Raw genomic sequence first — 15207 nt, 5'->3', positions numbered from 1 at the left:
CCCCGGGAGTGAGGTTTGCGGCGGGGGAGCGGCGCGGGGGAGGCGGCCGGGGGAGGGTGTGCGGGGCGCGGGGCGTGCGCGGTGCGGGAGCGGCCGGGGATCCGTGCGGGAGGGCGGCGGAGGAGGCACCGCATTGCTGCTGCTGCTGCTGCCGCTGCCGAGCCCCGCGATGCCGCCGCGCCCGCCGCTGCCCCCGGCCCTGCGCCCCAGCCAGCCCGGCCGGCGGCGGGGGGCTCCGTGGGGGCTCTGAGCATCCCCCCCCTCCGGGGCTGCCCAGCGCTCGCTTTTTTTCCCTTTTTTTTTTTTTTTTTTTATTCCCTTCTCTTGGCATTTGGCCTCTTTTTTTTTTTCTTTCCTCCTTTTCCCCCACCCCCGTTCCCTGCCTTGGATGGTTTTTAGGTGGAGTCGTTTGCACCAAAACCCAATAGCTGCTGCTGTTCTTGCTGCTATTTTTTTTTTTTTTAATGATCCTGTTTCCACAGCAGGGGAAGAGAGAACTGATCCTCAACATACTCCCAGAGAATGAATAATCACAAGAAACTGGCTTAAGCAGCTCCCTGGATCTGGTGCATGATTTCGATAGAGTTTGATTTGGTTTAATTTTTTATTTTTGTTTATATTTTTTTCCCCAAGTCATCGTTCGTGTTTTATTTTCTGCATTTCTTCCTATTTTTTTTTTCACCTTTTGGGAGATTTGCAAACCGAATTACATGCATGTCCAGTGGGGGAAGGTTTAATTTTGACGATGGAGGGTCGTACTGTGGAGGCTGGGAGGACGGAAAGGCTCATGGCCATGGAATCTGTACCGGCCCGAAGGGTCAAGGTGAATATTCGGGCTCCTGGAGTCACGGCTTTGAGGTGCTGGGGGTCTACACTTGGCCCAGTGGCAACACTTACCAGGGCACCTGGGCGCAGGGCAAGCGCCATGGCATTGGCATGGAGAGCAAAGGGAAGTGGGTGTACAAAGGAGAGTGGACCCATGGATTTAAGGGACGGTACGGGGTCCGAGAATGCACTGGAAACGGGGCCAAGTACGAAGGCACCTGGAGCAATGGATTACAGGATGGCTACGGGACAGAGACCTACTCGGATGGAGGTAGGTGCCCATTGATCCCTTCCTGGGGTGGTGATGGGGTACAAACCTGCAAACAGGGACCCTGGGTTTAGGTTGGAGTCTGTGAGTTTGCAACCTGCTGGCTTGGAGGGAGGGATGCTCCCACCCCGCAGGAAACGAGGAACCAGCCCAGTGTGGCACCAGCCCAGCTCTTTGCCACAGGTAGCCCCATATGTCCAGCGGGTTTCTGGGCACCAGGTCCTCTCCCCTTCCTGTCCTCAACCAGGTTTTTTGGGAGGGGAACTGGCTGTGCTGGTGGGGGGACGCCCAGGTCTGGCCCAGAGGGGTCAGAGGATGGGGTGGGCCAAGCCATGGGGAGACAACCCAAGTTGCACATGGCAGTTCTGACTGCACCACTGGAACCTGTAGGATTTGCATGGATGCAACGCGGGGAAGGATGGAGGCGAACTGTGTCTGGGGGATCCAGGGCAGATGGGGGCAGCTCTAGTGCTGCCACTGCTTCCAAGGAGGGGCCTGGGTCTTTGCACGTCCCCCAGCCCCTCCAAAGGCAGCCCCACACTTAATAATACCAGGGAAAAGACTTTAATTCAGACAAGAGTCTTACATTCCTAGTTTACGGCTTAATGCTTAGCGTAGGGGCTCAGAGGGATCACCAGAGCTATTCTCTGCCGTCAACACGGCTTAACGAGATGCTGAGGGGAAACTGGGATTAGATAAAAAACAAGAAAACCCAATTGGAGTGATCAAACCCAAAAAAATTGCTGGACTAACAAGCTTTAAGGCTGAACTGGGAGAAACAGCTGGTGCTGTGCTGTAAGTGGCTGTATCATCCTCTCTCATGGTTTGTGGCTACTTCCATCGGAATTGCCTCCATAATCCAAGGCAGGCCTACCTGCCGGCAGCCAGGGGCATCCGGCACCACTGCCCCCTTGTTTTCCTGGGAATCGTGGCCATCCAAAGCAGGCTCGTCCATTATTTTTAAGATGTTTTGGTTTTCCACACTGCTACGTTGAGGAAATTGCAGTGTCGGTGAGCTCCATCACAGCCCTTCCTGAAAGGTGCTGCAAGACCTTTCTCTGGAAAACCCAGTTTGCTGCTTTGTGGTTGTACAGGGAGGAGAGGTTAAACCTCACCTGCAGCTGCTTTTTCATGCTCTAGAAGGGAGAGGCACAACCGTCTCCGGATTTTTAATGATAATTTTGTGCTGGTGGCTTTGTCCTAAAGGCAAATAGAGCTGCAACCTTTTGTTTCAGCTGCGTGGAATGATGCTGGGGTCTGATCTGGAATCTACCGGGTGTGTGTTTGGAAGCCATCAATAAATCCCAGCAGTCCTTCAGTCGAGGATAAAGCTTGGGCAGGGAATAATTGCAGTCTCCCACGTTCAAGGCGGTCAGGATGGGATGTGGGGGGGTTTCTGCGTGCTCCCAACGTGGGTTCTGTCTCCTCCTGGCACCCAGCCCTTGCCTGGGAGGTTTGTGGGAGGACAGACAGAAGTCTGGACAAACTACAGGTCTCTGAGGGCTGGGTGTTGCAGGGCGGGCCCTGTCCTCGGCCACGCACGTGCCCCCACCCTGCTGTGCTCCCCATCCTCTACAGGGCAGTGTTTTTTGGGAGAACGTGGGGAGCATCCCACACTGGGGTGGCTAAGCAGCAGTTTCAGTGTTTTCTGAGAACCTACCAGAAGGAAAGAGCTTTTTCTTCCATCTTGTCCGGCCAGCCCGCCTTCCCGGTGTTTGGGGAGCAATATCATGTGTTTGTGATTTCAGGAGGAGGGAAGAGGATCAGTGTGGGGAAAGGGCATGGTGTCTGTGGCAAAATGGTCCCCCTGGGACTCTCAAACCCTCTGAGGAGGAAGGGATGCTGTGCTGGGGAAATGCAAAGTGATGGGACCTGTGGACACCCCGACAGGCTCCTCCACACCAGGTTCCCCAATCCCAGTTGGGCCAGAACCCAGCTGGAATGTCACTTCCACCAACTCAACTCCAAGCACCGAGAAGCCATATCCCTTTCCCGGTTGCCTGGCTCCATTCTGGGTAGAAAACACCAAAGTTGGGTATCTCCAGCCTTTTGGGCACCAAACCTCACTGAACTTTGTGTGTTTGGGTCCCAGAGGCCGCTGAGTGCGGGAGTCGTGCTGGGCGGCACCAGGGAGGCAACTGTTGGGAAGGATGTTTCTCATTAATCTCTTCAAGTTATTACCTCCATCAAACTGAAGTATCCAAGAATCCTCGCCCCAGCATCTGTCACTTGCCACCCACAGATAAATATTCATCCCTTGCACATTATTTTTTTTTAGCTCCTCAGCCATGGCTGAGGGGCTGGGTCCCCAAATGCGCAGCGAGGCTCGGGAAGCGAGATGCCCCAGAATCCATGGATTCACTCCAATTTTACCATTCCCTCGCACAACAGTGGGTAAGGGCACATCTCCAGCGCTATCTTGGGGAGCAATATTTTTGATGGGCACGTGTTGATGTGTTGAGTGGAGGGGACGGCACGCGGTGGCCTGGGCCGTGTTGTCACCCCCCGTCCCCTGGGCGCCGTCCCCCGCCCCGCTGGGCGCTCGCACTGCCCCACACACCCCCAGGCAGCGCTTCCCCCAGGCACAGCTTGCAGCTCTCACACCTCCCACACCACACGCCGGGCACACACACGCCTCTCCTCCCCACCCCACGTCGCCGCCTCGCCCCCCGCTCCCCTGCCCACACACACGTGGTCAGCCCCCAGCGCTCCCTGACCCCTGCACACGCCAGGGGAATGCAGACTGTGATCTCTGAGCTGTGTGGATTCATGTCCATCAACACAGACCTATTGCAGAGCCCACGTAAGCAAACAGAGCCTCGCTGCTCTCCCAGAAGCCCACGCTTTGCCAAATCTCCCCGGCACGCCTGACCCACGGCCCCGCACCTGTGGCACTGTCCTGTTGTTCGCTGTACACACTCACCCCCTCGGACCTCCCCAAACCACAACACTGCTGACATGTCCTTATCTTTTTGCCAAAAAATCCCTGCCACCTCCTGCCCCCTCCAGAAGCACCCTGATATTACATAAACCAGGCTCCCGAGGATTGCTTCGGTTGGATGCTGGAGTTGCACCGCTCGTTTGCTGGGTCTGATTCATCCCAGCTCCAGAGTGGGAGCAGGATTGCTCCCTTTCTTCAGGTGAAAGGGGCTGCATCCACCTGGATCAGCCTGGATCAGATGTGAGCTGGAGCTGCTCCCAGTGGAGCTGGTGGAACCTCTCAGGGGCAGAGGGTTGGAGACCCTCTTTCGAGCAGGTCTGGAGATCTGGAGACATCTCAGTTGGTACTTTCTGTACCTCCTCGGACACTTTGGGAATGCTCAGTAATTTCACCCTGGGGACAGCTGGAGTTGTAACTGCAGGCTTCCCATGGGAATCCTCGGGCTCTGTGTTGGGTTTGGGTTTAGCTGCTGAAACCGTGGTTGTGGGGGTGGATGAAGGAAGAAGCCCCAAATCAGCATTTTGCCCTTTCCATCCCTGCCAACGCTGTTTTTATCTTCCCTCCACCTCTTCCCAGAGGAGCAGCTGGGATCCAAGACTGGACAGGGGCTTGGGGAGGGGACCAGCCCTCTTCCAGGTGCTCAGTGCCCAGCAGCCCTGGGGGAATGGCTCACAGACTGAAGGTGTCTGCTGCGAACCAGGGCCCTGCTGGATCTGTCCTGCTGCCACCCCTCTCCCAATCCGAATCTCACATGCTCCCCAAATCCTTGTTCCTCGGGAGGGCTACCCCGAAAGGGCCGGGTGGTCGCACCGTGGTGTTCATCTTGTGTAATGCTCTGTGCCCACTCACCTCAGTGAATCATCCCTTTGATAGGTGAGGGAAATATAATTAGTGTTTGCATTGTTAGCGCCGCCTGAGTAGGCAAGTGGGTTTTCTTGGCCCGGGCTGGGAAATTTTCCTGCGCTGGGGAGAGGGAAGGGGAGCAGTGGGAGCCACTGGGTGGGTCCCTCCCAGCCTGTCTCGCCCGGGCAGGAGCCGTGGTGGCTCCATGTCCCACTTTCCCACCTCTGCAGTGGCACCGGTGACACCTCTCTTAGCAGGTGCACCAGGAGCTACCAACCAAATGGCTGTGGGATAGTTGAGGAGGTGGAAAACATGAAACACTTTGCAAAAGCAGATCCCTTGCCAGCGTAAAGGGCTGCTCTGGTGGGATGAACTGGGAATGCTGCGTCTGGGAAGGGGCTGCAGCCCCTCACCTGAGCTGAGATGTGGTTTGGGAGGAACCACCACCAGCCAGTGCTGCAGGGTTGGAACAAGATGATCTTTAAGGTCCCTTCCAACCCAAATCAATCTGGGATTCCATGATCCAGTGCCACCATGGCAGCGGCCTCGTCCCTCTCACCGTACCGGCGTTTTCCTGGGTTCCTGTGCAGGGAACCAACAAGCGAGGGCAAATTTCCATAAGGATCTATTCATAGCACGGATGTCAGAATTACCTTAAAAGTACCAGCTCTTCTCTTGTTTTGCTGTCGGGAAGGAATTGTTGATGCACTTCAAATAGTGGGCGGAAACAAGCAAATACAAGTGCGCCCTGATCCTCGATCCTGGTTCCTGCAGGATCCAGACACAGCCATAGCTGGTCCTATCAACCCCCTCAGAACCTGAAAATTAATTAAAAAAACTCAGAACTTTGTTGATGAAGCATCTGGCTGTCTAGATTTGGTACAGAAGCTGCCCACAGTGGTTCTGGGAGGGCAAATCCGGAGACATCAGGACCTGCCGAGCACAGAAAAATGAATCAAAATACTAAATGAAGATTCTGACCAGCCTCATTAAAAAGAAATGATATGAACTCATGGTAATTACTTATCTCACTGGAACATGCTGCTTAGTTTCAGGTACAGCTCAGGACAGAGGAAGAAGGATTTTGACCCCAGGGAAAAGTACATGAGATAGAAATTGCCAGACAGGCTTCAGACCCTCACTCCATCTTCCCAAGTATTTTATCCAGCACCAGGGGATGGTGAATGACCCCAACTTTGGGAAGCCCCTCAGACACCTTTCCCTGACCCATAATAGAGGGGAACTTAAGTCCTGAAGCACAGTTTTCATATAATTTCACTGGGGTGGGTTTCTCATGGCTTTTCATGCAAATCTCAGGATATTTGCATGTGATTTGATATCCCATGGGGCTCCTCGTGGTTGGGTGACATCTGCTCCTGGAGCTGAACATTTTTTATTTTTTTTTCCTTAGAAGCTCCAGCTTGTGGAATCATGTGATTTTGCAAGATTTTCAGCTTTGGTTTCGAAGCAAGGTTTCCACCCAGGCTATTGCAGAAAAGTCATTCTTACAGGCTTGGGAACCAGCAGCCGAGAGCTAAAAATGCCTCCTGTTTAAAAATGCCTCGATTTTAAAATGAACCTGATGAATTTTGAATGCTTTGAGTCAGGTAATGCTGACGTAGATGAATGAGCTGTATTAATGTAGGCATGACTTGAAGATCGAGGAGCTGGGCAGGATGGGGTTGGTGATGGTCTTTTAGGGGGGAGTGCTGTGGTTTAGCATCTGTCTTGTGAATTTTGGCAGGTTTTGCCTGTTTGGGGTCTGGTTTTAGCATTGACTGAAATCCTGACAAAGAAAGGATTTTTTTGCAGGAGTTTGCAGTAGTTACAGGGGAGTCTTGATGCTAATTTACCGTGCAAAAAGCTGTTTAATTTACAATTAAAGCATTTTTTAACCAAAAAAAAAAAAAGAGAAAAGGGGAGCTTGGAGAAAACAAAACACTGGAATGGCAAGTGTTTATATTTTGATGTTGATACTGGCTTTTCAAAGACAGATTCTGGCCTTTGAATCAAAAATCTCTAAAATTGCAATTGATACATGAGCATTCCCTTAGAACAGCCACTCCTTTCCCAATATTATTCCCTGAAGAGGTTCCACTTACTCTCAGAGTACAGCAGAGCATCATGAATTTTCATGAATGAGTGAACAGCCAGAGCAAGGTCCTTTATTTTGCTGATTTTCACACCAAAATGATCACTCTGAAGGTATTATTTCCTGCTCAGGGCATCACTTTGGGTCTGCAAGGTGTTTCCCTGGACTGAATAAGGGTTTGGAAGTGTCCAAGGCCAGGTTGGACAGGGCTTGGAGCAACCTGGTCTAGTGGAAGGTGTCCCTGCCCATGGCAGGGGGTTGGAACAAGATGAGCTTTAAGGTCCTTCCAACCCAAACCATTCTGTGATTTGATGATTTATTTCACAGGAAATAAATAAACTCTGCTCTTGCCTTATCCCATCCTGTGCCATCCCTGGTGCAGCCTTCTATCCTGATCCATGGGGATCTTGGCCTCATCCCATCCAGCTGAGCGTCTCCCACACCTCGGGAGGGATGCAGCCCCCAAAACACAGTGCTGGCACTCAGTACCTTTTGGGAGAGCTGGAGGATCAGCCCTTCCTCCTGTGAGCTCTGCTGAGGAATGGGGTGAGATCCTGGAGTTTGCAGTAAGGATTAGAGCCCGGGAGGATTAACAAAACAAGCATTAGCCTGATTTCACTCTGCTTTGTGAGAGGAGCACATTAACCTTAATAAAGGTGCTGAGCAATATCTTAATGTGTTTTTCCTTCCTTGTGATCCTGATTTTCACCCCAGTCAGTGGCTGAATCCACAAGGATTCAGCTGCCCTGGGAAGAATTGTGGGCCCCGTGTCACCAGGGGAAGATGCTTCCTTGACTTTCCCTGTTTGGCAAACCCAGTGCTTCCCACTCCCAGGACAATTGGAAATGTCTTTCTTTAGTTCTTTCCTTTTAAAAGCTGTATTTCCCCTGACTCCAGGACCAGGTGTTTTAAGACAAATTACAACTGGCCTGAGAGGCATTCTGAACTCATCAGCATTAGTAATGCTGAGATTTGATTGTCAGTATAGTGATTTGAAGCCTTTCCCTGAATTCTGGCTGGAAAAGGCACTTACTAACAGGCTTGGGGAACCAGAAGATGCACAAGCAATGAGAGAGAAGAGGGAGGGGATGCTCAGGACAGACTTGTGTTTTCCTGGGGAACAAACTGAGTTGTTCCCCCTTGAAGCAAATACCTGAAGACATGAATTTCCATATGAAATTTTTCTGGAGTGGCTTCTCCTTAATATTATAAAGGCATGTATTCCTCACTGAGAAGTCCCTGTGGAAAATGGTTCAACTTCTGCAGCTGGGGTTATCTTTGGAGGTAGGATATTAGCTCTGGGGCTTTGCCCCATTCCCTGCTATGCTGTGGGTGTGCTGTATGCTCTGCAAAGCCACTCTGTGCCCTCAGCACAAGGCAAACACCTTGTTCTGTTGGAGCAGCTCATCCTCCACCTCTCTCCGTGCCTCAGTTTCCCACCTGTAAGTGCAAATTCCAGCAGTTTCTGCAATATTGTGGTGCATGTTAATGTTGGCCAGTGAGGGAAGAGACTTCATTCTGCTGGTTGCAAAGTACCTTTGGGGCGGGAATGATGGCAATGAGAATATAAAGGTCTCTCCACGTTTGGGATGGGGCTCATATCCCCCAGTTCTCGCCACAGGTGAACCTGTGATTTTCAGGTGATTTTCCCTGTGGAGAACAGCTGAGCAATCCCTGTTCTGTGCTATTTCAGCCAGAGATACTTTATGTTGTTATTTGCATCCACAGAGGAGGAGGAGGCAGATTCCCTGGCTGAGGAGAGGGAGGCTGTATAAATCCATCTCCTCCCTCCAGCCCCCAGCTCTTACTCCTGCAGAGGTTCTGGCTCTGCCAGGGCCAGCCCTGCTCCCACCCCTACCCACTTCCAGAGCCCTTTCCTACTGTGCATCATCCAAACCCACCTCCACTGCTTGGTTCCTTTAGATGGTGGCTCCCTGATTTTAAAGTACAAGCTGACTATGCTGATATGAGCTGCAGACTTGTAATACTTTGTTATTTATTGAGCCTCAAAACAGACTGAATTCTACCCAGCACCCAGGCAGGAACACAGCAGCCCATGGCAACTCTGCTCTCATCCTCTCCTCCTCTCCCTTCCCCTCCATCCCTCCATCCTCCCTCTGGGTGCCCAGACCTCTCTGTGCCCACCGTGTCTGTATGTACCCAGCATTAGCACTATGACTAACATCCATCACGTGTTCCTGCCTGCAGATTATATTTGCATACTCAAAAATCCATACTTTATTTCTTCCCCTGTGTAAGCAGTTACCAGAGCATATTTTTGGCAAATTAGCAGCCACAGCAGAAGCATCTGACTATGTTTTTAGCATGGCTTGGTGATGGTCAGAGGCACGGAAAGCCTTGGCAGGGCTGGAGGGGGGATAATTTGCCATATCCGTGCGGTGTTGCACACGGGAACCATCACTGATTCCCACCTTTCATGGTGGGCAGAGCAGGTGGGAAGTCCCAGCCATCCGTGTCATGCCTGTGTGGGATTTAGGTGAGCGTTTGGGGAATGAGACCAGCAGCTGGGGACAGGACAGGGAATGGAAGTCACCCAGCACAACACCTTGTCCTGCTGCCAGGAGGGATAGGGCAGGAAGGATGGCTCCTGGGGGGTCATGGCAGAGAACATGTCCCCACGTCCACACAGTGACCAGTGGGCCAAGGGAGGGGATTCTCCCTCTCTGCTCTGCTCTGGTGAGACCCCACCTGCAGTGCTGCCTCCAGCTCTGAGGTCCCCAATGTAAAAAGGATATGGAGCTGCTGGAGCAAATCCAGAGGAGGCCACAGAGATGCTCTGAGGGCTGAGCCCTTCTTCCATGGAGATAGGCTGGGAGAGCTGGGGGTGTTCACCTGGAGAAGAAAAGGCTCCACCAGGGAGACCTTAGAGCCTCTTCCAGTGCCTAAAGGGGCTCCGAGAGAGATGGAGAGGGACTTTGGACAAGGGCCTGGAGGGACAGGACAAGGGGGAATGGCTTCCCACTGCCAGAGGGCAGAGTTAGGTGGGATATTGGGAAGGAATTCTTCCCTGTGAGGGGGTGAGGCCCTGGCACAGGTTGCCCTGAGAAGCTGTGGCTGCCCCATCCCTGGAAGTGTCCAAGGCCAGGTTGGACGGGGCTTGGAGCAACCTGGTCTAGTGGAAGGTGTCCCTGCCCATGTCATGGGGTGGAACTGGATGAGCTTTAAGGTCCCTTCCAACCCAAACCATTCTGGGATTCTGTGATCCTATCCTTGGGAGGACCCATACAGTCAGGTAGAACATTTGGGGGACACATTTTTCCCAGTGATCCCCCTGACTGTTGCACATCAGCCGGGGTGGCCAGTGAGGATATCCCCATCACACACCCCCAGGACTGAGGCTAAGTGAGCATCCTCCAGTCCTCTCTTTTCTCCCATAGATCTCTCTGGGATAGGTGTTTTTGAGGTGTGAAACTTGATCTGTGTGTGAATCCTCCTGGGCCTTTCTGATATCGAGTAGCTGGAAAGGGATATCTGTAAAACTCACTCTTTTAGTCGGAATTCAAGAGCCCGGCCTAATTATTGCCATCAGACATCTTTAATTAATATGCTGCAGAGGTCGGAGATAAGAGGGGGGCTGAGCATACCAGGAAGGATCCTTTGCAAGATAAACTAGCAATTTGTAAAACCCAATTACTTTGACTTGGTTTGGAAAAGTGAATGGGCACTCCGGACCACTCGGACCTTCTTCCTGGATTTTGCTGAGCGGGGAAAATGAGCTGGGAGGTTTGGATTGCTGCTCTTGCCCAACACAGTCACCGCACCAGGAGGATCTGGCTGTACCTCAAGGATGGGACAGAAAACCTGTCCTTTGGATCCTGCTGCTCCCACGTTCCAAGCCTGGGGAGCTGCTCCCAAGTCACTGATTATTTTGTTATTATTCCAGCTAACCTGGAAATACACGAGGTATTGACCCACGATGGTGGGTTGTGTTTGTTTGTTTAACTCAGTGTTAGTGATGGATAGGGAATATTTTCTAAACATTTGACTCTTTCTGAGGTCATGTTGTGATAATAACATGTGTGTGTCCGTTGGCCTCACCTGCTTTACAACATCCTGAATTGCTGCTGGAATGTCTCCACACGAGAAACTGGAGGCAAGGCAGGTCTGTGCAAACCTCCTCACGTGCTCTACTCCGTGTGTTTGCCAAAGGCTTCATCATGCAGGACATGGAACCAGCTATCTTGGTTTGGGAAAAGCCTGGGAACAGCCTTCAGTCTGTAAAGCTTCTACTTAATGGTGTTCCTGGAGTGGGGCCAGAGGGCTCAGCAACCTACAAAATGCCAAATCTTGGGTGTGGGGAGAGGGTGGAAAGAAAACACAGTCATTCCAACCCAAAAAATCCTGATTTTTTTTTCTCGTTCTAACGCCATAGGGAAGTTGGGCTAGGTTTATATCCAAGTGCATGATCCCACCTTGTGCCAAGGGAAGCCCCATGTGCATGAGCAGCCCATCATCCTCCCTTTGGGCTTCCCCCCATATCATTCAAAATCCAGCTATTCCTGTGGCCTGCCCTAAGGGAGCCCCTGGGGCTGCTTATTTTTGTGGAAGCAGGATTTCCCTGGGCATCACTGTTGGTCTCTGCCATCTCTCTCTAAGCAGGAGAGGACTTGGGGTCCAGACAGCCCCTCAGTTCGGGGCAGCAAGCGGCAAAGCCGGGTGCTTCCCACCTTCTGGCATTGCTCACTGGCACCTGCTGAGTGCAGCCAGAAAGGCTGCAATGCCAGAAGGGGCATTTTCCAGGTGTTTCAGGTCTCTGCGTCGTTCTCAGGTGCAAAAGGCACCTGGAATGGAGACAAGTGGCATCAGTGAAGTGACTCTTCCTCATGCCCGAGGTTCCGGCCCCGGGTGCTCCATGGGCCAAGGGTGAGCCATGGCTTGGTGGCCTCTTCCCAGCCATGGTCTAGAAAGACCTTGTCTGGAAGAGTGAGCAGCTCAGCTCCCTCCATGATCCTGGACCCACATGATCCCAGCCACAGTGCCTGTACCCAGGGGGATGAACTGGAGATGGAGATTGGTCCTCTACTCCCCAGGAAAATCCCCAAAATCTGTTTGGCAAAGCCAAGGAAATGAACGGAATCACGTCATTCTTCCTGATACCTGTGATGTCTCTGATCCTCCCAGAGCACTTTAAAAATAGGAGGTAATTAGTGTTCCCAAACCCAGCTGAACTGCTGGAGTGCCACTGCCTTATCCCTGTTTCCAGCAGGAAATGTGGAGGCACAAAGGTTGCACTCAGGATTTCACTGATGGCTTTGAGCAGGGTCCTGCTCCTCTCCCCATATCTGAAAGGTGCAAACTGGGGCCAGCCCTGATTTCAGGGATTTTGGCATCATGGGGACAACAGGAGCTGCCCTGCAGACTCTCCGCTCTCTTCCCAGAATGGATTTTATCCAAATGCTGAAGAAGTGCTGCTGCTTGTCATTGCTCAAAACATGCAATCTTCTGCTGGAGAATCAAGAATGATGCTTTGGAGGCCAGTGACTTCCCGCTTTCTGCTTTCAGCCTGGGTGCTTCCAGCCAAGGATGGGGCTCTGCACTGTCCTCAAGGCAATGGAAATTCCTGCAGGAGTTTTAAAAGCTGTCTGGAAACAAGCCAGCCTTGCTCCAAGGGGTGTGAGCCAAAAAAAACCCAAACTCAGGCTTAGGAATACAAGTGAACGGGGCCAACAGCATTGTCCATTTTCTTGTCTCCATGTTTCCATCCCATCCCAACTTTCCCTGTCTTTCCCATGAGCCTGTTCCCTTTCTTATACTTTATCTGTTATTTCTGAAGAAGAAATATTCTCTCCAATCCGTCTTTTGGGATGACTCCAGTTATTTTCTCCTGGCCTCAGGTTGTGCCCTCTCCTTAGCTCTTTTTGGCATGGACATGGCCTCTTCCTCATCCTTCTTGGCATCACCTTTATCTTGGCCAAATCCCACTGGAGCGATGACACCAGGGTGATTTGGAATCTTCCCTGGGAAGGGAAGATTGGTGAGCAAGATCACAACCTGCTTATTCTCTCGTGCTCTGATTTTACTGCAAAAATCCCATTCCCAGGGCAGGATCTGACCTTCTTTTCAGCAGGATTGTGGGGGTGGCTGCCCAGTACTCTCCTGTCTGCTCTTGTCTGTGACTTTAACCCACAGATGCTGCCCTGGCCACCTAATGGATGCTGCATTTTCCCAGTGCAATCACTCCATTAATCTCATGCAACTAATGCTTCAGGAAGTGTTTTGCAAATATTGATAGTCAGGAAAGAGCTACAATTCAGACATGGCAGCTGCTTCAGTTGTATTGCCCTAGTAAGTCATGAATTACTGAGCTCAGGAGGATTTCACGGTTGCCCCATCCCTGGAAGTGTCCAAGGCCAGGTTGGATGGGGCTTAGAGCAACCTGGGCTAGTGGAAGGTGTCCCTGCCCATGGCAGGGGTTGGAATGAGATGAGCTTTAGGGTCCTTTCCAATGCAAATAGTTCCATGATTCTGTGATGATTTTCTTTCCTTTTCCAAGACTTTCTTGGCTGCTCTTTGTCCTTCTTCCTCAGTGCAGAAGGGCCATGCAGAAGTGGGATGGGTATTTGTTGTATCGTGGAGGCATCTATAAGAGTGACCTACATGGCTGAGGGAAGAGGTTGGGACCTTTTCCTCCCCAGCAATTCTCCATCTTGATGGCTTTTCCTCTTTCCTGGCTTGGGCAATACAATCAGCTTGTGGCCAGGATTGCCTTGGCTTTCTCCCTGCCTCCCATCCCAATGGAGGCATGTTCCCTGACTCATTCCATCACTCCCAGCCCCATCCTGTGGTCCCCACTGTGCCACCTTCCCACTGCACTCTCCCTTTTCAACTCCTGAGCTCTGAAACTTGGGATAGCTATAGCCAGTCCATCCTGGCACGTGAAGTGGAAAATCATAAAATCCTGTTTCCTCTGCAGGGAGAAAGAGTCTCCCAGCTCCTTGTGAGATTAAACCTTGTGCAGTATCTGCAAATGTTGGGAGCAGAGGTTAAGCTGAGCAGGGCAAGGGGAGGAGGTGGCAGCGCTTAGCAATGTAGATCAGATGGCTCTGAAACCTCCCGGCATCTACGGCCAAATCCTGGGATATTTAGGGGTTTAAAACAGAATGAAGTCAGAGGAAGGAAGTAGTGCTGTTGGGTAAGGAAGAACGGATTAACTCAGCTCCCTGAAGGAAGCTCTTTGATCTGCTGGTGGCCACAGAGGTGCCCAGATGTCTTGATGGCCCTCCGAGGCAATCCCTGGAGATATTCTGTGTGCTGCCTCCAACAGGGAAGCAACAAGGAAAGCAATGACATCCGTAAAAATAGAGTTAGGTTTCGGATTTTGCTCTCTGCTGGGAGTTGCTCCATGGTGGTGAGAGGAGAGAATCAGGATAGACTGGCTGGATGGGATTGCTCCTTGCATCCTCTGCTTGGAAAAATCAGCCTTGCCAAGGAGATGTAGAGGCTGCTCCTGGCAGCCATGCAATTCCAGCAGTACATTTTAAGGCCACACAGGGATGAGCTTCCTGGGCTCCTCAGCCTGACTGGGGACGCACGCAGGCTGCAGCTGGAACCTGCTGGGACCAATTTGTGCCTCTGCTCTGGCCGGGCCGCGCTGTTACGGTCCATCCTGGAGCACTTTGTTCTGCTCTTTTCCTGTCCCTCAGCTTTCCAGCACAGGGCTGTGCTTGCTTTACGGTGCTTCACCTTAATCCAGGGAGGTTTTTTCAGCTGCAGGTTTGCCAGGAGATGAGGAGGTCAAGGGACGTGCCTGGAGCCAGGGATCAAATCAAGGGATTCAGCCAAGGGAAAGGGAAGACTTGGGCAGGGCAGGCTCTGATGAATCTCATTCAGGACCTTTTCTCCCTGTCCCCTTCCTCATACTGGCATTTTTCCTTGATATGCATTGAATCCATCTCTAGGGGAAACAGGAGGCTGAGCACAGTGTGAGAACATCCCAAGCCATCTTGGAAGCTCCTCTGCAGAGTACTCGGAGTGTTGAGGGTAATTTCTCTCACCCAGTTTCTGCCCATCACCCCAGCAGGTTGTCCTGCCAAGATGCTCTGGGATAGAGCCAGAAAGGGCAGTGAAATGGTGCCAGGTCCCCAGGGAATGCATGGACAGTTTGGTGGGCTCCCTCCTGCCACAACCACTGTTCCAGGCTGACACTGGTCATGGGGCGAGCCATGGGGGCCTGGCACCGGCTGTTCCCTGTTCTTGTGGACACCAAGGTGGACTGCA

General features: G+C 52.0%; 1 protein-coding gene across 1 annotated transcript in view; it reads left to right on the top strand.

Annotated features, from left to right (window-relative positions):
• The first annotated feature begins 340 nt into the window (after positions 1-340).
• Positions 341-15207, top strand: part of JPH3 (junctophilin 3) — a 55746-nt gene continuing 40879 nt past the window's right edge. The window contains exon 1 of the mRNA XM_027685113.1: positions 341-1096. Coding sequence (XP_027540914.1) covers positions 715-1096 — 382 coding nt within the window. The 5' untranslated portion in view covers positions 341-714. The remainder of the gene's footprint in view (positions 1097-15207) is intronic.

Source organism: Neopelma chrysocephalum, unplaced genomic scaffold, assembly GCF_003984885.1.
Source record: "Neopelma chrysocephalum unplaced genomic scaffold, ASM398488v2 Primary Assembly neopelma1_68, whole genome shotgun sequence".
Lineage (NCBI taxonomy): Eukaryota > Metazoa > Chordata > Aves > Passeriformes > Pipridae > Neopelma > Neopelma chrysocephalum.
Note: the sequence above shows the minus strand (reverse complement) of the source record. Positions and strands in the feature narration are given on the sequence as shown.